The sequence below is a fragment of the Macaca nemestrina genome, chromosome 2 (assembly GCF_043159975.1).
Source record: "Macaca nemestrina isolate mMacNem1 chromosome 2, mMacNem.hap1, whole genome shotgun sequence".
Taxonomy (NCBI): Eukaryota; Metazoa; Chordata; class Mammalia; order Primates; family Cercopithecidae; genus Macaca; species Macaca nemestrina.
In genome coordinates, this window is record NC_092126.1 from 171,078,640 (window position 1) to 171,099,828 (window position 21,189).

Sequence of the window (21,189 nt, forward strand, 5' to 3'; positions counted from 1 at the left end):
CTGACCTCCCAAGAAGGTTAATTTACTCAGTCAGTAAATCTGGAGATCTCTGCATCTAGCATTTCTATTTTGCATATTTATTTATTAGGCCCCTTCTGGTTCCAAACAGGATTTGGCACACTGTGCTGGATTTTCCGCTTCCTTCCAACTCTGCAGGAAACAACAAAAGCCCCACTAAGACCTCAAAAGGAGAAATCCTCTTGACCCAGTTTCACGAATTTTTCGACAGTGTCATTTATTGAAGGCCATCTTGTGACAACCCCAGTGTCCATGGGGGAGCAGCATACCCAGAGAAGAGTGTAAAAACAACTCAATCTGTTACAGGACAAGGGTCCCAATCCAGGGTTCTTGGATCTCGTGCAAGAAAGAATTCAGGGCGAATCTGCAGTGCAAAGTGAAAGCAAGTTTATTAAGAAAGTAAAGGAATAAAAGGATAGCTACTCCATAGACTGAGCAGCCCGGAGGGCTGCTGGCTGCCCATTTCTGTGGTTATTTTTCGATGATATGCTTAACACGGGATGGATTATACTTGCCTCTCCTTTTTAGACCATATAGGGTAACTTCCCGACATTGCTATGGCATTTGTAAACTGTCATGGTGCTGGGAGTATAGCAGTGAGGATGACCAGAAGTCACTCTCATCGCCATTTTGATCTTGGTGGATTTTGGCTGGCCCCTTTACTGGAAACTGTTTTATCATCAAGTTCTTTATGACCTGTATTTTGTGCTGACTTCCTATCTCATCCTGTGACTTAGAATGCCTTAATCGTCTGGGAATGCAGCCCAGTAGATTTTAGCCTCATTTTACCCAGCTCCTATTTAAGATGGAGTTGCTTTGGTTTAAACGCCTCTGACAAATACACTTTTCTCCCTTCTCCTTCACTCCCCCAATGTAGGATGAAACTTCTACAGAGACTTTGGGGCCCTAGGAGGTGCAAAGTTGCAGAAAACTATACGCAACAAACTTACAGAGGTCCCAGTATAAACGCCACTCCAGCTATACTGTGTGGTTAAGGGGCTCCAGAAACCAAGCAAGCATGTAATACACATTTAGTGCTTGAGCCTCCAAGCCAAATCTTTACTCATGTCTCTAAAAGCACATTCTCCATATGTGAGACAGAGCTTTAAGAAGGATATGATTAGGAAGTGGATAATCTGAATTTTTACAGATTTGTGAAGCTTGGGTCTTCTAGGATGTAACATCATGATATATAAAGAGTACAGAACTTACCATTCATCCAAGTTTTGAGTCTGCAACTTACTAGCTATGTTGACCCTTTTAAATTAAACTGCCTGAAAAGTCTCTCACCCATAAAATTAAAAACAACAGCAAGCAGCTCTATCTCCATCCATCTCCATTTCACATAGCCATTATACCTGTGACCACTTTTTGTGTGCTAATCTCTGGGCCAAGCACTTCACCTTCATTGCCTAGTTTTACCCTTACAAGAATCCCATTATCTAAACACTGTGACTATTGTCATGTTGCAGGAGAGACAACTGAAGCCAATGGAGGTTAAGTAACTTTCATCACTGAGCTAGTGTCAGCTCTAGGAGTCAGTACCCTGGGACAATTTGACTCCCCAAATCTACCTTCTCATCTTATGCTCCTTTTGAAAATATGACGTGAATTATTATTAGTTCTGAACCTAAAGGCCTAGAATTTGAAGCAAAACGAAGAAACTCTTAAAACCACAGAATTTCAGCTCTGAAAGGAAACCAAGGCTCTTCCTTCATCCAAATTCTCAATGCAGTGCAAGTATCCAAAATGGAAATAGAAGGCATACACCTTCATAAGGATTTAAAATCAACTCAGCCTTAGGGTCAGCCTCCACTGAGAAAGAGCTCTGAGCTTCACTGGACAATGCATTCTCTTTGTCTGGTCTCAGGGGTACTAAAACACCAACTTCTGATCCAAGATCATCACTTTAGGTGACGATAATTGAAATAAATGTATTAAATGTATAATGCCTATGTGAAATGATGAAGTTGTTTAATTACTGGGTTTATAAGCAGGATCAAACATTATTCAAAGCCCTCTTAAAAGTGATGGCAAAAATTTGCTGGGTTATGAATTGGAAAATAACATTTAGAAGACTAATTCAGAAGTTTTTCTTTTCTTTTCTTTTCTTTTCTTTTGCTCTTAAGGTGCTTTTGTTTTTTTCTTTTTAAGGTAGAAATTCTTTAGAAGTTTATTTTTGATTTTAACAGTGTTAAATATATTTCAAGTTATAAATTCAAGACTTCAGTTCCAAAACTTCTGAATTAGGCTTCTAAATTTTATCTTCCAATTTGTAACCCAGCAAACTTTTGCCATCGCTTTTAAGAGGGCTTTGAATAATGTTTGATCTTGCTTATAAACCCAGTAATGAAACAACTTCATCATTTCACATAGGCATTATGCATTTAATACATTTCTTTCAATTATTTGAAATTAAACAAAGAAAATCTTTCTGAGTACTTAAAGATCTGTAAGTTTAATAAGTTAATTTTACAAATACAGTGAATCTAACGTTCTCTCAGATATTCCAAAAACTGCATACACTGTAAGATTTCAAGTTAGCCACACGTCTAAACCAATTACTTAATTACACATTCTAATTTGGAGTTTCAAGTTGTCATTTTATTAGGCCAAATTCTCTTAAGCTTCACAATAATATAAATTATATATATATACATAATACATATATAACCAGAATTATATATACACAAACATATATATAATTATTACTATGTTACTATAATTTTGATTATTTGGAAACTTTTTCTTCTTAATTCTAAATCTTCCAGGGTTAGTGCTCTATCCCAGTAAATTCAGGTTGCCCACCCTATAAAGCAGACAGTTATCATCCAATTCATCGATGTTACTTAAAACCAGAGATTTGTCATGAGACTGGCAGTTATAGATATCCTCAGAGATTCTTCTTACCATCCCTAGGTAGAGTGTCTTTTTATAACCACTGTCATGGGTTTCAACATTTTAAAGGGAAAGCTGACATCGTCTCAGTTTTCTTCATTCACAAAAGCTTGTAATACTCCTGTAGGTTGATTACTTAAATTTTGTATTTTTTTGATTCTTAAGAAATGTACAAATACTATAAAGTCTTTTGAACTAGATAGGGTCCTAAGATGTGTAAATGTATTTTCCACCTAATGTAAGAGTTTTATGGGCTCTTATCTTCATTACTACTATAGGAATATACATCTTTTATGGATATTCAGAGATATATATAATTACAATTTGGATGTCCCATAACGGTACCTGACTTGTGGTCACAACTCATAAAATCATTCTGCTAATAATCCTAATTTATTGGAAGGATTACAGTGGAATAGTGTACTACTTAAAGGCACGAGCAAGACAAAATGAGTTTGATTCCAGGTTCCTCCATTTACTAGCTGTGTGACCCTGAGCTAATTACTTAACCATTCTGGGCTTCAGTTTTCTCATTTGCAAAATGAAAATTGTAAGTGTATTTTTGTTTAAGACTATTGTGAAGGGTACATTCAATACTAAAGGTAAAGATGGCCCAGGACCTAGTACAAAGCAGGTAGTCAATAAATGCTACTTATTAGTAGTCCTAGGGTCAGTTATTCTGGTCCTATAGAGAACTTTGCCATCAAGGAAGAGTTACCAGAAAGAGATTTAGTAAATACTCCAGAATTGAAACCTAGGCAAACAGAAATGAAAAAAAAAAAATTACAGTCCTGCAATTAAACCAGTATCCAAATGGGAATTTTCCTTCAAATTTGCTGAGTGGTTGGTGGGTTTACACAGGCTAGTTTCAGCTGACCAGACTCTGAAGCCAGTCTAGTCTTCAATAGCATTCATTTGGTTCAGGGTATAATCACCTTTCCCTGAGACAGAAGCCCCAAAGAGTGGGCAATTGCATACTAATCTGGGCATGCCAGTTAAGAGAAGCAAACACATTCATAGCTTGTAAAGTTTTTATTTCCTGGGAAGCTAAAGTGACAGAAAAACAATTTGTCTAAAATAAGGGTCTGGGTCAGTTTCACAACTCTTGTTACATCTTTTGGAAGTTTCCTTCTGTGTCATGAGCTGGGACCTTGTATCTTAATGTGAAGGTCTGTGGGAAGCTGAATCATGACTTAGGGGAAATGACCTTCTCTTAGTTGTGTCTGGGACAGGGAGTCTGAGATCCCATCCCTCTCCAATCAGGACTGCATTCAGTGTGCACATAGGTAAACAAACTAAAATAGACCTCACCCAAAATAGCTCCTTCCAAGACACCCTACAGCTCTGTGTGAGGCCAGGAAGGCTGGTCTGGTTTGGATGCTGGCTAGGGGGCCAGTGCTGGTCTGGCATGCCTCCTAAGGAAGCAGGAGAAGTACCTGAGACTGTCATGTTTGTGATCCGACAGCAGTCACTGTTCCCTTCCTAAGAAACATTGGATAGTCTCAGAGGCTCCTCTCTTGTCCTTCGTGCCAAACACATTCAGCTCCCTGTCCTCAGTAGAGATCTTAGTTTTTCTTTCCCTTTAAAAAAAAAAAAAAAAGGCAGAGGAAGTGAATGTAATGTCACAGCAAGCAATACTTGGCGAACCTTGCGACTGGCATCCATTCAGAGGTTGTATTTCATCAAACTATCATTTTCTCTTATTCACCCAAACCACTATTCCCTCAAGAGGCCATTTTCTTTGGGGTTGAAAACTCTCATGTTCACTCCTGATGCTAGAAGGAGCACAGGGATCAAAGCCATGAATAAAATTAACTGGCTGTCAGCTCTATGAGTGCACTAACACCCTGCAGTCACCTGCACTGAAGGCAAAAAGCAAAACTACAGTGAAGATGGAAGTTGAGACAACTCTATACAGTTGCCCCTTAGATGCATACCCTCTCTCTTTTATACCCTCTTGCAGACCCTGATAGCAGCAGCCAAAATATCATGTCTGAGGGTAGCAGATCAGGGAAACCACTGGACCAGGAATCAGAGAAGTGTCTGTATTTTGGTAATGCTTCTTAGATTTACTAGTTGGGCAAGTTATTCACTTCTCTAAGCCTTGTTTTGTTATCTGCATAATGGGGAAAATAATCTGCAGCCTCAATGAGCTCTAAAGAAGAACCATATTGCATTGGTGAAAGTGAGCTATAAAATGATACACAAACCTAAGGACTGAATAGGTTATTTGATGGTGCTGTGATGGATAATGTCAATGTCTGTTAATGGATTAAGTTCTACATCTAGAAGCCTGCAGATTAAGACATAATCTTCTATATCCATGTCATCATGTGGATAACTTGCATTGATAAGTTTGAGAGCTGAATTCTTGTAACATTCCTGTGAACAACATACTGCTATTTTTTATTTTAAAAATAAGGAAGGCCGGGCACAGTGGCTCACGCCTGTAATCCCAGCACTTTGGAAGGCTGAGGCGGGCGGATCACGAAGTCAGGAGATCGAGACCATCCTGGCTAACACAGTGAAACTCCATTTTTACTAAATATACAAAAAAATTAGCCGGGTGTGGTGGCACGTGCCTGTAGTCCCAGCTACTCGGGAGGCTGAGGCAGGAGAATCACTTGAACCCAGGAGGTGGAGGTTGCAGTGAGCCGAGATCATGCCACCGTACTCCAGCCTTGGCGACAGAGTGAGACTCTGTCTCAAAAAAAAAAAAAAAAAAAAAAAAAAAAAGGAAAGAAAAGAAAAAGAAATAAGGAAAAACTGAGACTTTGGTGAATTGAGTGATATGTTCAACGACACCCAAAAAGACAAAAGCCTTTTCTACTACTCTACTGTGTTGGAACTGTAAAAACAGAAACTAAGTTTACTATACATTCTAAAATCTTATGGTTCTAGGCTTAATATCATTCCACTTCATAGAAGTACTTTGTAAGCATTGGCTCTTATTCATAATAGGGTACATTTTAGAAATTGCATTTGCCTCTGGAAGAACCACTGGCTACTGAGGAAGGTACATAGGGTTTTGTTTTTCCAGGAATCCTCTTTGAACCTTTAAACCACTATTCCATTTTCCTTTTTCCTGTCACTGTAATCTACTTAAAATTCAGTTACCTTTTTCTACTCTATCTCCTATCCATATATTCATTTCTTTTTTTTTGTTTTTGTTTTTGTTTTTGTTTTTGTTTTTTGAGACGGAGTCTCGCTCTGTCGCCCAGGCTGGAGTGCAGTGGCGCGATCTCGGCTCACTGCAAGCTCCGCCTCCTGGTTTTACACCATTCTCCTGCCTCAGCCTCCTGAGTAGCTGGGACTACAGGCACCCGCCACCGCGCCCGGCTAATTTTTTGTATTTTTAGTAGAGACGTGGTTTCACCGTGGTCTCGATCTCCTGACCTTGTGATCCGCCCGCCTCGGCCTCCCAAAGTGCTGGGATTACAGGCGTGAGCCACCGCGCCCGGCCCATATATTCATTTCTTAACTCCTTCTAAACTCTAGCAGTAACTCTACTAAGACCAGTTCTCTTCGGTTACTTTCTGAGTTTCTCATTTCTGTTGCTACAGTCTAATATACAATTTTGGCCTGTCTTCATTGCATCTGAGAGTTTGTCTCTCCCCAAGTGATCTCATTAGGCATGGTGACCACAGACTCACGCTTAACACGTCATGCTAATGCCAAGGCAGAAAGACTGTGAAGTTACAACAGAAAAACTACAAGAGTGTGGCAATGCAGTTTAATGGCTTTGAGAAGCTATGGGACAGTTCTAAGCATGTGTTTTTTTCTTTTTTTTTTTTTTTCTGGGCACAGAAAAAAATTGCTAGCCTAAGTCACTCTGGTTTCCTACTCTGGTTTCTATTGTTTGAAGCAGTAAAGAATAATGGTGTCCTGCTTTTTTTCCAGGTTCCGGTGGAGGAGGAGGTTGCTGGTGATCTCTGCTCCTAACGATGAAGACTGGGCCTATTCACAGCAGCTCTCTGCCCTCAGTGGTCAGGCATGCAATTTTGGTGAGTGGGAAGCCACCTCATTACTGCTTTCCCATACCACTCTCCTCCCGGTCAATTCTAAAATGGAACATAGAACCTTAGATCATCAAAATGATTCCCAGTTCAGACTGTTCAGGTTTCCAGACACATACTCTATTATATTGAGTATAAAGTTGCTTTTAGACTGGAGCTTTAGTCTACTGTGGATTTTTTTTTTCCCCTCAATATTCTCTCCTCTCTAGTTCTTCTTCATTCATGTGTTTGAAAATATCTTCTGATTTACTTTTAATGATCTGTATCATTTGTCTTCAGTTACTTTTTTTAATTGTCTCACTTAGGTATTATCATTCACTTAGGTAATACTTGAATATCTACTTACATACCATCATTGGATACTCCATAGATTAAATGTCTTTTTTTAAAATAGGAGTGGCTCTGGGAATTAATATATTAATTGAAGCAGACTATATTGCCCTTCTCTTAAAAATGATTTTTATCTTCAAAACTCAGAAGACTTAGTGAACAAATTTTATAAAAAAATGATTTTTATAACCGAGCACTAAGAAAGTAGCAAGATCTCTTAAGTAAAACCTTATTTGAAAGACAAGCAAGCCAAAGAAAAACATAGTTTACTGTTTTTTTGTAGTGAATCGCTCAGTATTTTGAAAACGAATATATGCTTTATTTACCAAACATTTTTATTCTAGTGTCCTGAAGGAGCTAATATCATTTTGGATAGGCAGTAAAATGAATAGTATATAGAACTTAGTAAGTTCAATGATAAATCAAGAGGATGACTACAATTTCAAGAGTAGAAGTCATGAGTGAAATCTCATATGAGATATGCCTCTGCAGAAGGAGAATTTTGAGAGATTCACTGGGCAGGGGCAGGGGCAGGGGGAAGTAGCTAAGGGCAACAAATTAAAAAATTCTCCGGTAGAATATAGATGAATCACCATTATTTTGATGCCTCTATTCGGAGGAAGAATCATCTACTAGTTACAGAACTGTGCTTGATTTTTTTTAAAAGGGAGGAGTGTAAGTTTTGTAAAGCATTAACAGAGCCAAGGTCCTTGTTATGACCTAGTATGTGTAAATTATAAGTACATTTTAATTTTAAGATATGAAATAACTCAAAGGAAGGCCAAAACCAAGCTCATAATAGTAAGAACAATAGAAAATTCAGAAATTTTTATTTGTACTCCTATTATCAAGGTTAATAATTTAAGACTTTATATTAACATATAAATTTGATTGTGCCAGTATTCTTAAGCTCACTTTATTCATGGCCACCAATGTTGCCAGTTAAGATAGAAGTTCTTACAGCAGTTAAGAACCTTTACAAAAAAAATATAAAGCCACAGTTTGTTAATTTTCCAAAGATGCTTTTGTAGCAGCTATGTGGTGGTACTTTATTTTTAAATCTCTGCACACAGATCCTATGTCACATTGTGAAAGCAAACCCTTTTGTACTATACCCGAAACGTGAACAAATAATGTTCACATGTATTAATTAACGAATAATGAAATTGATGATCTTCCCTTTTGAAAACATGACTAACCAATATGTAGAACAGAATACTTCACTTCTCTGGGAAAAGAGTAAAGGTGAAAAAAAAATTTCTTGAATAGCATTGTGCCTAGATTTTAGCTTCACCTTAGAAGTGCTCTCCCATGGCAGTGTTCAATTTTCTCTCCTGGACAATAAACAGCACCAACAATCTTATTATTAGTTCCAAGTTATTACCCTGACCTGGTTGGGATTTTATTTAAAACTATGAAAGCTTGATATGATGGCTTGACAGCCCCTTTGTCCTCCTATTTTCTTTCTCCGGAATTCTCTTCATGTGCACTTCATCTTCAAAAGAATTCCAACAAGCTACCAAGGCATGACCTTCCCCCCTGTCCTGAAACTTTAGCAGAGGATATGAAGGCAAGCTGTGCTTGCTTAAATGTTTTGCCTTTGAATCCTCTAAATTAGTGGTTTAAAAAAAAAAAAAATCCTTTAAGCTAACACTGTTTTGTGTGAGAAAGCAGAACAATTTCTTTAACCATCACAATTGATGGAGTCTATAGTCTTTTCTCTGAAAGTTAAGTTAGCCATAAAAGCTGTTATAAATTCAGAATACTAACTAGTTTAGATCAGCTCAGATATTTTAATGTTCCAATGGCTTCATCTTTTCTTTCTTTCTTTCTTTCTTTCTTTCTTTCTTTCTTTCTTTCTTTCTTTCTTTCTTTCTTTCTTTCTTTCTTTCTTTTTTTGTCATTTAGTAGAATGAGAATCACAGTTGGTCTTCTTCGAGGTTTTGGAAGTATTTGCTTCCTTATGGTAAAAATTTTAAATGGATGATTCTTCTCAATCAGGTTATGCTCTATATTCTTTTTAAATTTAAGAGATTTTTAATTGTCAGATATCAAGGCTTTGTGGAAAATGATGACTTCTAATCCTTTCCTCTAATTCTGTGGTTTTCTTTTTTCTCTCAGGTCTGCGCCACATAACCATTCTGAAGCTTTTAGGCGTTGGAGAGGAAGTTGGGGGAGTGTTAGAACTGTTCCCAATTAATGGTAATGTGTTGTTATTTTGAAGCAGTATGAACTAGTGTTAAGTTCAGTTAAATAACATTAAGCTATATGCTAGCAGTGGGTGTATCTCTAAGGTGAACAAAGTTCACTGATTCCTCCTCCCACTTCATGCACTTGTGCATGTGTGCATGTGTGCGCACGGGACATGTAGGGGAAGGGGTGTGGAGTACAGGGACTTATATTATTTCTAATATAAACCATTCAAAGTAACAGTAAAACTATCCATTTTTCTTAACTAAAATAATGCTTTTGGGGGGTCCATATAGGCCCTTATGGTTTACAAAGCATTTTCTTCTATTTTACGTCATTTAATTCTCACAATAGTTTTGTGAGGCACATAGGTCATATCTCGTTGATTCCCTTTCAACAGATAAGGACATACACTAAAAGGCTCAGAGAAGCTGAAAGATACACACACTAAAAGGCTCAGAGAAGCCAGGCACAGTGGCTCATGCCTGTAATCCCACACTTTGGGAGGCCCAGGAGGGCAGAACACTTGAGGTCAGGAGTTTGAAACCGGCCTGGCCAACATGGTAAAACTCGTCTCTACAAAAAATATAAAACTTAGCCAGGTATGGTGGCATGCACCTGTAATCCCAGCTACTTGGGAGACTGAGGTAGGACAATTGCTTGAACCTCAATTGCTTGAACCTCAATTGCTTGAGGTGGAGGTTGCGGTGAGCCGAGAGCACACCACTGCACTCCAGTCTGGGTGACAGAGCAAGACTCCATCTCAAAAACAAAACAAAAAAACAAAACAAAACAAAACAAGACTAAAGGTTTCAGAAAGCAAATTCAGTCCTTTCTTCCAAGACCAAGCTCTTTAAATAAAAAAATGTGTGTAAAATACTTAGCAGAGTGTCGAAACAGCAGACATGAAAGTATCAGCTCCTTTTCTCCTTCCCCTTTATTCTTATCACTATTCACAATAGTTTAAATATTCATCTAGATCTTAACGGAATTGGTATTTTCACTTTTAACAATGAAATAAGCTTTTTATTATAAAGATATGTCAAAAGGAAAGCTGTAGTTACAGAGAAATAACTAAGCTAATTGGAAATAAACTTAGAAATGTAAACTATATAATCCTTGCTAGTGACAAATTTTAAAGAAATTAATCTTGCCAGGATTAAATTAAGGAATTGGTTTCATACTTTGTAACATTCCTACAAAAGACACATCGTGTGCCCGAAAGTTTGACCCTAATGATGTTGCAGAACAGCAGGGACATTTAATTTCTAGTAGAAAAAGCCCCAGCAAACTTCTTTAATTGGATTTTGAACTAAAGAGAAGAGGCTCATGGGTCCTCCCTATTCGCGCAGTGATTTCCTCACACTTCAATGTTTTCATGGGCTCTGACTGTTTAATGCACTAACAATAACTATTCCAATGTTATTCTAGGGAGCTCCGTTGTTGAGCGAGAAGATGTACCAGCCCATTTGGTGAAAGACATTCGTAACTATTTTCAAGTGAGCCCGGAGTACTTCTCCATGCTTCTAGTTGGAAAAGACGGAAATGTCAAATCCTGGTATCCTTCCCCAATGTGGTCCATGGTGATTGTGTACGATTTAATTGATTCGATGCAACTTCGGAGACAGGAAATGGCAATTCAGCAGTCACTGGGGATGCGCTGCCCAGAAGATGAGTATGCAGGCTACGGTTACCATAGTTACCACCAAGGATACCAGGATGGTTACCAGGATGACTACCGTCATCATGAGAGTTATCACCATGGATACCCTTACTGAACAGAAATATGTAACCTTAGACTCAGCCAGTTTCCTCTGCAGCTGCTAAAACCACATGTGGCCAGCTCCATTCTTCCACACTGCCTACTACATTCCCTGCCTTTTTCTTTCAGTGTTTTCTTAAGATTAAATAAATAGCAAACTTTCACCTATTCATGAGTTATTATTGAAACCTTAAGTCATAAAGACATTTAAAAGAATTGTTTTTCTAACTGGAGGAGCTCTAGTGCTAAGTAATGGTACTGAAAATGGATATGATTTTCCTTTACTTATGTAAAGGACCTTATATGGTATGAAAATTTTATAAAATATGTATTTATAGCTCTTTTTCTTATTTTTGTATTAATTGGTAAGTGAAAACTCTGTTAAAGATCACACCACAAATGTTTTCAGGAAACATCTGAAAAGATAAAACAAAGAACAAGTAACTTTCAATACTTACTGAAATTGACACTTTTTGAAATGTCAGTCTGAAAATAATTAAGATATCTCTGCTTTGCATGAGTTTCTTTTATGAAACTTGATACCACAGGAGTCCAGTGATATTGGTCACAAAAGCCAGAGAAAGTACCAAGCCCAGCTTTGTTATCATAGCCACTTTCTGCCCAGCTTCTGTTATTTTTAGTGTTTTTTCAGATATAAATCGGGGTCCAGGAAATCCTCACCAGAATCTGGCACTGCAGCCAGAGGTGACACTTCCAGAGTTCTAGTAGGCTGCTATGGAATTTCTGGCATGAAAATTCCTGACCCCTCACACTTTACCCCCTGTACAGCACAAGCATACCATGGAGATATTACAGGATCAGTTCCAGACCACCATAATAAAGTGGATATCGCGATAAAGTGAGTCACACAAAATTTTTGGTTTCTCAGTGCATATAAAATTTATGTTTACACTCTTTTGTAGTCTATCAAGTGTATAATAGCTTCATGTCTTAAAAATGTACATATTTTATTTTAAAAATATTTATTGCTAAAAATTGCTAATTATCATAATCTTTTTGCCTTGATGTTGATGGCTGCTGAATGATCAGGGTGGTGGTTACTGAAGGTTGTGGGCGACGGTGGCAATTTCCTAAAATAAGACAGCAATGAAGTTTGCCACTTTGATTGACTTTTTCTTCATGAAAGATTTCTCTGCAGCATGTGATGCGTATGATAGCATTTTACCCATACTAAAACTTCTTTTGAAATTGGAGCCAATCCTCTCAAACCCTGTTGCTGCTTTATTAATGAAACTTATGTAATATTCTAAATCCTTTGCTCTCATTTCAATAATGTACCTAGCAACTTACACAAGAGTAGATTCTATCTCAAGAAATCACTTTCTTTGTTTATTCATAAGAAGCAAGTCTTCATTTATTAAACTTTTGTACCGAGATTGCAGCAATTCAGTCACATCATCAGGCTCCACTTCTAATTCCAGTTCTCTTGCTATTTCCACTGTATCTGTATCAAAGCTTCCTCCAGTGAAGACTTGAGGCCCTTAAAATAATCCATGAGGGATGGAATCAGCTTCCAAACTCATTAATCTTCATATTTTGACCTTCTCCCATGAATCACAATGTTCTTAATGGCATCTAGAATGGTGAATCCTTTCCAGAAGGTTTTTAATTTGCTCTGCCCAGATCCAATAGCGGACTCACAATCTGTGATAGCTATAGCCTTACGAAAAGTGCAAACCACTCCTTGATCCATGTGCTGCACAATAGATGTTGTGTTAGCAGGCATGAAAACATTCATCTTCTTGTATATCTCTGTCCAAGTTCTTGGGTGACTAGGTATATTGTCAATGAACAGCTACACACACACACACATACACACACACACACACCCCACATTTTTTTGAGACGGAGTCTCACTCTGTCACCCAGGCTGGGGTGCAATGGTGCGATCTTGGCTCACTGCAACCTCCGCCTCTGGGGTTCAAGTGATTTGCCTGCCTCAGACCCCCGAGTAGCTGGATTTACAGGCACCTACCATTATGCCCAGCTAATTTTTGTATTTTTAGTAGAGATGCAATTTCACCATGTTAGTCAGGGTGGTCTCGAACTCCTGACCGCAGGTGATCCACCCACCTCGGTCTCCCAAAGTGCTGGAATTACAGGCATGGCCACTGTGCCTGGCCCGAACAGCAATATTTTTAAAAGATTCATTTTTTCTGAGCAGTAAGACTAAAAAAGTGGGCTTAAGATATCCAGTAAACCATGCTTTCCATAGACATGCTGTCATTCAGGCTTTGTTGTTCCATTTATAGAGCACAGGCAGAGTAGATTTAGCATAATTCTGAAAAGTCATAGGATTTGAGGAAATGGTAAATGAGCATTGATTTCAACTTAAAGTCACCAGCTGCATTAACCTCTAACAAGAAAGCCTGTCGGGTGAAGCTTTGAAGTGAGGCATTGACTGCTTCTCTGTAGATACGCATGTCTGAGATGGCATCTTCTTCCAATATAAGGCTGTTTCATTTCTTTTGAAAATCTATTGTTTAGTGTAGCCACCTTCATTAATTATCTTAGCTACATCTGCTGGATAACTTGCTGCAGCTTCTAAATCAACATTTGCTGCTTTACTTTGCACTTCTATGGCTGGACAAGGCTTCTTTTCTTAAAACTCACGAACCAGACTCTGCTACCTTCAAACTTTTTTTCTGAAGCTTCCTCACCTCCCTTAGCTTTCATAGAATTGAAGAGAGTTAGGGCCTTGTTCTGAATTAGGTTTTGGCTTAAGGGAATGTTGTGGCTGGCTTGATCTTCTATTCAGGTGACTCGAAGTTTCTTCATAACAGCAATAAGGTTGTTTTACTTTCTTATCATTCATGTATTCACAAAGTAGCACTTTTAATTTCCTCCAAGAACTTTTCCTTTGCATTTACAACTTGGTTGTCTGGCATAAGAGGCTTAGCTTTCAGCCTGTCTCAGCTTTTGACAGACCTTCCTCATTAAACTCATTCATTTCTAGCTTTTGATTTAAAGTGAAAGATTGCAACTTCCTTTCCCTTTAATACTTAGAGGCTATTTTAGGGTTATTAATTGATCCAATTTCAATATTGTGTCTCAGGGAGTAAGGAGGCCTGAGAAGAAGGAGAAAGATGGGAGAAAGGTTGGTTGTTGGAGCAATCAGAACATACACAACATTTATTAAGTTTATTGTATTATATAAGTGTGGTTCGTGGTGCCCCCAGTAATTATAATACTAACATCAAAGATCATTGACTATGGATTTTAATAACAGAGATAATAATGAAACAGTGTGAAATATTGCAAGAATTACCAAAATGTGACACAGAGACATAAAGTGAGACATGCTATTGCAATGATGTCAACAGACTTCCTTGATGCAGGGTTGCCACAAACCTTCAATCTGTAAAAAATGCAGTATCTGAGAAGTATAATAAAATAAGATGTGACTGTACTTACTTGCTAATGGACCTATTACCATACTGACATCTTACAAAAAAAATTACAAGGAAAGAGATTATATCCAGGGATTCTCTTTGTTTTCAAGGCAAAGGTTACCAAGTTACAATGGACCAAAGTAGCTGGAATGCAAAGGAGTATAATCCTTGTCTTTGAAAAAAGAGCATTTGTTTCAATCATATGGCATATCAAAGTAATCTTTCTCCCTTCCTCCCTCCTTTCCTTGCTGCTTCTTCTTTTCTTTTTTTTTTTTTTTTTTTTTTTTTTTTTTTGGTCTCACTTTGTCACCCAGGCTGCAGTGCAGTAGTGCAATCTTGGCTCACTGCAAACTCTGCTTCCCTCAAACAATCCTCCCACCTCAGCCTCCCAAGTTAGCTGGGACCACAACCATGCTCCACCATGCCCAGATATCCTCACTTCTTTACTACATTTCTTTTTTCAACAAGTATTTATCAAGTAATATTGTCAAGTAATATTTATGAGCTTCCGCATTTAGCATCATGATGGCACCATCCTCTAACAATAATGGGAAGGCTATTTTCCACTATTATTAATCATTCTCCAAATCATTTTGGTATTATTATTAATTCTAGTAAGTATAGAGATTAATAAATGCATTCAAACCACATGTGAATATTTGCTATAGGCTTATCTGTGCCTACTGTATGTTCAGATTTGTCTTTATATCTGAACTTTGTTATAAATAAATGACAGTAAAAATGGAATTTATAGTTCAATGAACTTGACAAATCACTTATTCTACCATTCACTTTCCATAAAGACCATTCATTCTTCCTTGTTTTACAGGCAACTGAGCTCCAGAAAGCTCAGGTGACTTTAGAACTCAGTTCTTAGTATGTGAATTATGCTCCCATCTCACCCCTCTTCCTTGGTGGAACACTTTCCTCCTCATTTTTTCTTGGACAGTCTGTACAAGCTGCTCGAGGTGTGCAGGAAAGTGTGCCACGTCGAAGTGTACTGCTTTTAAATTTTTGCCAGGATGAAGCAGAGCCCAAAGTTGCCAATAAAAATGGATTTCTTTATCTTTGTTTCTGAAATTGTGTGATGACAATTTCTAAGGGCCCAAATCATCTCAATTTCAGGGAATATAATAATGAGGGAGCCAGGAGCAGTGAGGGGCTCGCACCTGCTAATACCAGCACTTTGGGAGGCCAAGGTGAGAAAATCGCTTGAGCCCAGGACTTCGAGACCAGCCTGGGCAACATGGCGAAACCCTGTCTCTACAAAAAATACAAAAAATTAGCTGAGCACAGTGGGGTGTGTCTGTGGTCCCAGCTATTCAGGAGGCTGAAGTGAGAGAATCACTTGATCCTAGGAGTTCGAGGCTTCAGTGTGCCATGATGGCACCACAGCACTCCATCATCCTGGGTGACAAAGTGAGACCCTGTCCTCCCACCAAAAAAAAGAGGGAGTTTCATCTCTCAAGAAAATGAATTAGATAGGAATAATAGAAAATTTTACTCTCAGAATAATAGGGTTCCAGCTCCTGCAACCAAAAAAAGATAGTACTTTTTTACAACCTGAGATTACTTTTTCAAGCATTTCTCCAGTTTCACTGGCATTGAAGTAAGAGTTAGTAATGCATCTGAGCTTTTCTTCCTCTAACGAGCAGGCAGAGCAGTCACAGATCATCATTTGGAGGACTATAAAATAAGCCATAGCTTAGCAAAAGGACCAAAATACATTCAGAGGAGGATGCTATTGGTAAATGTCCTCAAAGCCTATAATCTGGAAAAATACAAGGGTGTATCTCTGAAACTGTGAGGATTAGCAAACTAGCTAACCTGAATCTCTGTCTTCTGGTAGTATAGACTAGGTAGTTTCAAATCTGAGTAGTTTCTCCATAAAAGCATTTCTTTCCAAACATTTCTTGCCAAACTCCCAAATAAATGAGAAAAATAAAATACAGTTTTATAATTTTTAAGAAAGATTATGGGATTATGGTATTTAGAAAGAAAAGCATTCTGTAGAGTTGGGGAAATCTGGAAGACTCTTGAGGACACAGCTTTGCTGAAGTTGCTCGTTGTCACAAGACTCTTCAAAAACTACTTTCCATCAGACATCTCCCAGGGCTCTGAGGTGAATATTAATTCAGCAGAAAGATCCTTTTCTGCTACACAGGCAGGAGGTCCAGACACAGGGGAGTGGGCACAACCCAGCTGGTCTCATTTTCTGTAATATAGTTAATAATGAAGCTCATACTTTCTCAACTTCTAGAAGCCTGGAGGATGAAAGCAGCCCAAGAGTAGGGTGAATGATGGCCTCAGTTGGCCCTTCTTAATGTATCTCAGTACTGAACATGTGGAGATTCTAGATAAATAGAAGGCCCTTGGAAAGAACCTCTGTCGTTTCTCTGCCACCACGCTCCCTGCTCTCCCTGCCAGATTGCTTTTCTTTCCTTTCTCTTCCTTGGCTGTCCTTCACTTCATGGTGTGGGGTGTGCAGATGGCAGGCTGTGGCTTGGTGAGTGCTCTTCACTTCAGGTCAAGGTGAGGCACAGTTAACACGCTAACTACTTTTCCTCAGTTCTTTCCCAGTTGTGCAAAGCTCCTGATGCCAGACTTCCTCTTAAATTTGCACATTATTAAAGTCCAGAGTTAAGATTTGGTGATGAGGGGCAAAGCGCCAGCTGTAACAGAAATCAATGGGTATCATGAAAAGGCCACTGGACTTGGGAAAACTGGGTGCCTGTCCTTGCCCTGCCATGTACTTACCTGTGTGACTGGAGGTGAGATGTTTTACCTATGGGCCTCAGTTTCTCATTACAAAATGACAGAGAGGACTAGATACCTAAGTTCTAAGTTTGTGACATTTGTGAATTTTTCTTTGCCCTTGTGAGAAGAGTGCTAAATTTAGAGGCTTCCTGTGGTTGAATTGATGTCCAATTCTCAGGGAACCCAGACTTCCCAGTTCAGAACCCAGTTCCAGATTTTTGTGGGAATGGGGAAAGGTATTAAATAACTCCATTGAATTCTTTCCTGCATAATGCATTGCTGTGGTTGAGACTCAATAAGGTCATCACCTCCAACACACAGAACCCCTCATCATCTCCTTACAGCCAGACTGGAACTTCCAAGGACACCAGGTTGGCAAGGATTCTGAGCATCCTAAATATCTAAAGAGTCCCTCTAATAAGGCACATATTTGTTCAACACAGTTTCCTAACTTGAGACCACAAATGCGTAATCTCTCTAATATCCTAAAGCTTGGACAAACTGGGCAGCCCCTGAGCAGACCGCACAGAGCTTAAATGTCAGTGCTTTCCTTCCAGAAAGCAAAAGAATGATCCTACACCTCCCAATCCATGGGTTGATACATGTGCCAAGGGAGCCTGGTGAAGAAGTGGGTGATTTTAAATAGCTAAGACTGCCCATGGGCAAACGTTCTTTGGCTTTTCTCCTCTGCAATAAGCATGCCTTCCTCTCTCCTGGTCCTTTTCTCCTTTCCCAGGCCCCTCTATCAATAATAATTCTGGCTCTTAGATGACTACAACTGATTAGGTGTAACTGATAGGGTAAAGGTGACACCCTTCCCAAGGCTATCTATAATGCAAAAGGATATCCAAGAAAAAGAGAGGTAGGGAACACCTTGGGAAATCATTTCTGGAAGACAGCCAGTCCCTGCTGTAGACAAGCCTCATTTTCCTTCCCCCAAATGTTAAAGAGTAAATTCCTCCTGTAGCCTTAGCTCTCTTTTCTATCTTTGGCTTGCTTCTTATCATGAACTATCTTTAGACTGCCAAATTAGAACAGGGTAGGCAGAGGCAGGAATATGCCCAAATTTGGGAAGAACTGGTTGGGAATAGTTGAAAGCCTTGATATGTGCAAAGAACCATTTGATCAACCCAGTTCTTAATACAGGATACTAACTTAAAGTTTAGACTCAAGTTATATGATAATTCAAACATTTATTGTATTTATACTATTTTATATGGACCTTTCCAGGAACCAGGAATACAAAACTGATATTTCTCTGTACAGAGGCTCAGACTAGTAGAGAACAGTTAGGTACACTGTTAATTATAAGCTAATATGTATCATCAATCATGGGTTTTTATGGGGCTATGGCAGGTGGAAGGGACCAGGGAGAGATGATGAGTGATGATGGTTATGTAGTCTTTCGGAGGATGGAATTATAACATTGCTCTTCCTTTCAAGCACCACATGATTTAGCAAGTACTTCATATTGGCTCCACCATTAACATGGTCAATGGCTTCTGGATACTCACAGTTCAGGCACAGTTTCTCTTGAAGATTTTTTACTTCTCCCATCTTTAAGAAGTTGTCTGGATGTCCATGAAAGATGCTGACATTTGTATTAATTCATTAAAAAAACACCACACCTTCCCAAAATAAACTACATAAAAAGTAATGAATTCATAGAAGAAAATTTCACCAAGATTGAAACTAGAGAATATCCTTAGACTTGCACTTTGAGCTTTGAGAAATGTGTGTCTATTCACCATTCCAACATGAAGAAACTCTGCAGTAGGAAAAAATAATTAACACACTTATAGTCTACTGCCCATGCAAGGATCAGCTCTGGCTGGGAGGCCAAAGATGGGTGACATCGTTATGCTCTGCCTTTATTTTTTCCTTCTGACCCACTTAGCTTCCTAATTGGAGGAAGGAGGTGTGGTAAAGCTATATGAAGACTATGGTTTAATTAGACCAGAAAACACTGTTATAATCTCTGGGGTCATCAGAATGTCCAGGTTTGTCTCTTGGCCAAGATAAGGGCAGTGGGATTTATGATGTGTTGTTTACAGTCCAAAACTACTCTGGTGATCACCAGGGTCAGTTTCTTTAATGATGGTTTCCAACTAGCCTAACACATTAAGTAAGCCTGGCTGGTAACATGACCAGAGAGACATAAAGACCCTCTTGGGAATGACTTTGAGCTCTCAAAGTCAAGATTTCTTTTTTTTTTTTTTTTTTTTTTTTTTTTTTTTTTGAGACGGAGTCTCACGCTGTCGCCCAGGCTGGAGTGCAGTGGCGCGATCTCGGCTCACTGCAAGCTCCGCCTCCCGGGTTCACGCCATTCTCCTGCCTCAGCCTCCCGAGTAGCTGGGACTACAGGCGCCCGCCACCTCGCCCAGCTAAGTTTTTGTATTTTTAGTAGAGACGGGGTTTCACTGTGTCAGCCAGGATGGTCTCGATCTCCTGACCTCGTGATCCGCCCGTCTCGGCCTCCCAAAGTGCTGGGATTACAGGCTTGAGCCACCGCGCCCGGCCCAAAGTCAAGATTTCTTACACGAATCTATCAGCTGGAGAAAATGAAGGCAGTGTGGTATATGTGTGCAAATAAGGACATTGTGAAGCTTAAGTATGGAATGTCTCTTGGACCCCTGATGTCATCTGTATTCTCTTTTTCTTCATGTACTATATCCTTTGCCTGTAAATAAAAGGTTTATTTGATTATGCTGTGTGGAGTCTGGTTTTGCAGGGTGGCATATGTATATTAACATATATACAAAATATTAAATCTAAAATGTTATAATATTTTATATTGTATGTTAAGTGTATAAGACATAAATATAAAACATATAAAATATTATATAGTATTTATAAGTATAAAATATAAAAAATTCTAATTACCAATTTCACAACTTTAGAGAAAAGTTGTGTGCTGCTTTCAAGGAACTTCACTTAACCAGATTTCTCACCAAATTAGGGGGCTTAATCTAAAACAAGGGAAGAAACTAAAATTCAACTGATATTTCTTCCTCACAAACAGCAGACAGTAGTGATTGTGTCTGTGTGGAACTGGCTCTCAAAGCAGGAGTTTCAAGCAATGTAGAGGAAAAGCACACACCCACAAAATTCCCTCACTGCAATTTTCTATGGCCCCTGCCTTCCTTCTACATCCTTAAAGTAGCTTCCAGCCCCTTAGAATAAGTTAAAGATAGCATTCAAACATTGTCCAGGAAAAGAGGGATTAGGTAAGGAAGATTCTATCTATGCTATTTTTTTTGGCAAATACTAGGCCCAACTGGAATGTTAAACTCTTTAAAGATGAGTACACAGGAACCTTAAAGAAAGGGCCTATGTAAAAGGCATACAAACACTCAAAAACTGCTTACCTACAAAGAAAATACACAGTCACTTAAAATAGAGCAGGGAAACCTTTAACTTCTTGGTAATTCTACATGAAACAAAAAAGATTAATTTCTGATGGAAAAAAAGGGTGACTCAAATTATTTTCCAGACAAGTTGTCCTTTGTATTAAATGGCTACAGAAAGTAATAAAAAATGCAAAACCTCTTTGAATAATAAGACGAATAGAAAAAGTCTGGAGTTAGTAAATAATTATTAGATGCTGAAGATATATATACCAAACTTCAGGAAATTTATCAGTCAAAACTCTTTCAGAAAAGAAAAATCTATTTTAAGACTGCTTCCAGCTGATAGATGTATTAGCATTAAAAAGTTATGAATGAGGAAGTTATGTCATGAACAAATTAAGTTTAATTACTTGAGATAACTGGGATTAATAAACTAAAAGGCAAACTATTCATTG

The 21,189-nt window shown here is 38.5% G+C and overlaps 1 protein-coding gene and 1 long non-coding RNA gene across 4 annotated transcripts in view; one reads left to right on the forward strand and one right to left on the reverse strand.

Moving 5' to 3' along the window:
- The window catches only part of LOC105470397 (coiled-coil domain containing 80), a 36,142-nt gene extending 24,760 nt beyond the window's left edge, over positions 1-11,382 (forward strand). For all 3 annotated transcript variants that reach the window (XM_011722353.3, XM_011722354.2, XM_011722355.2), the window contains exons 6-8: positions 6,817-6,920; positions 9,384-9,464; positions 10,884-11,382. In XM_011722353.3, the coding sequence (XP_011720655.2) occupies positions 6,817-6,920; positions 9,384-9,464; positions 10,884-11,230 (532 nt within the window). In that variant the 3' untranslated portion in view covers positions 11,231-11,382. The remainder of the gene's footprint in view (positions 1-6,816; positions 6,921-9,383; positions 9,465-10,883) is intronic.
- On the reverse strand, positions 231-19,589 carry LOC139362065 (uncharacterized). The gene is made up of 3 exons (XR_011620354.1): positions 11,673-19,589; positions 4,353-4,496; positions 231-382 (listed from the first exon to the last, which is right to left on the reverse strand). It is a non-coding gene; the product is annotated as an uncharacterized lncRNA (long non-coding RNA).
- Positions 19,590-21,189: the final 1,600 nt, after the last annotated feature.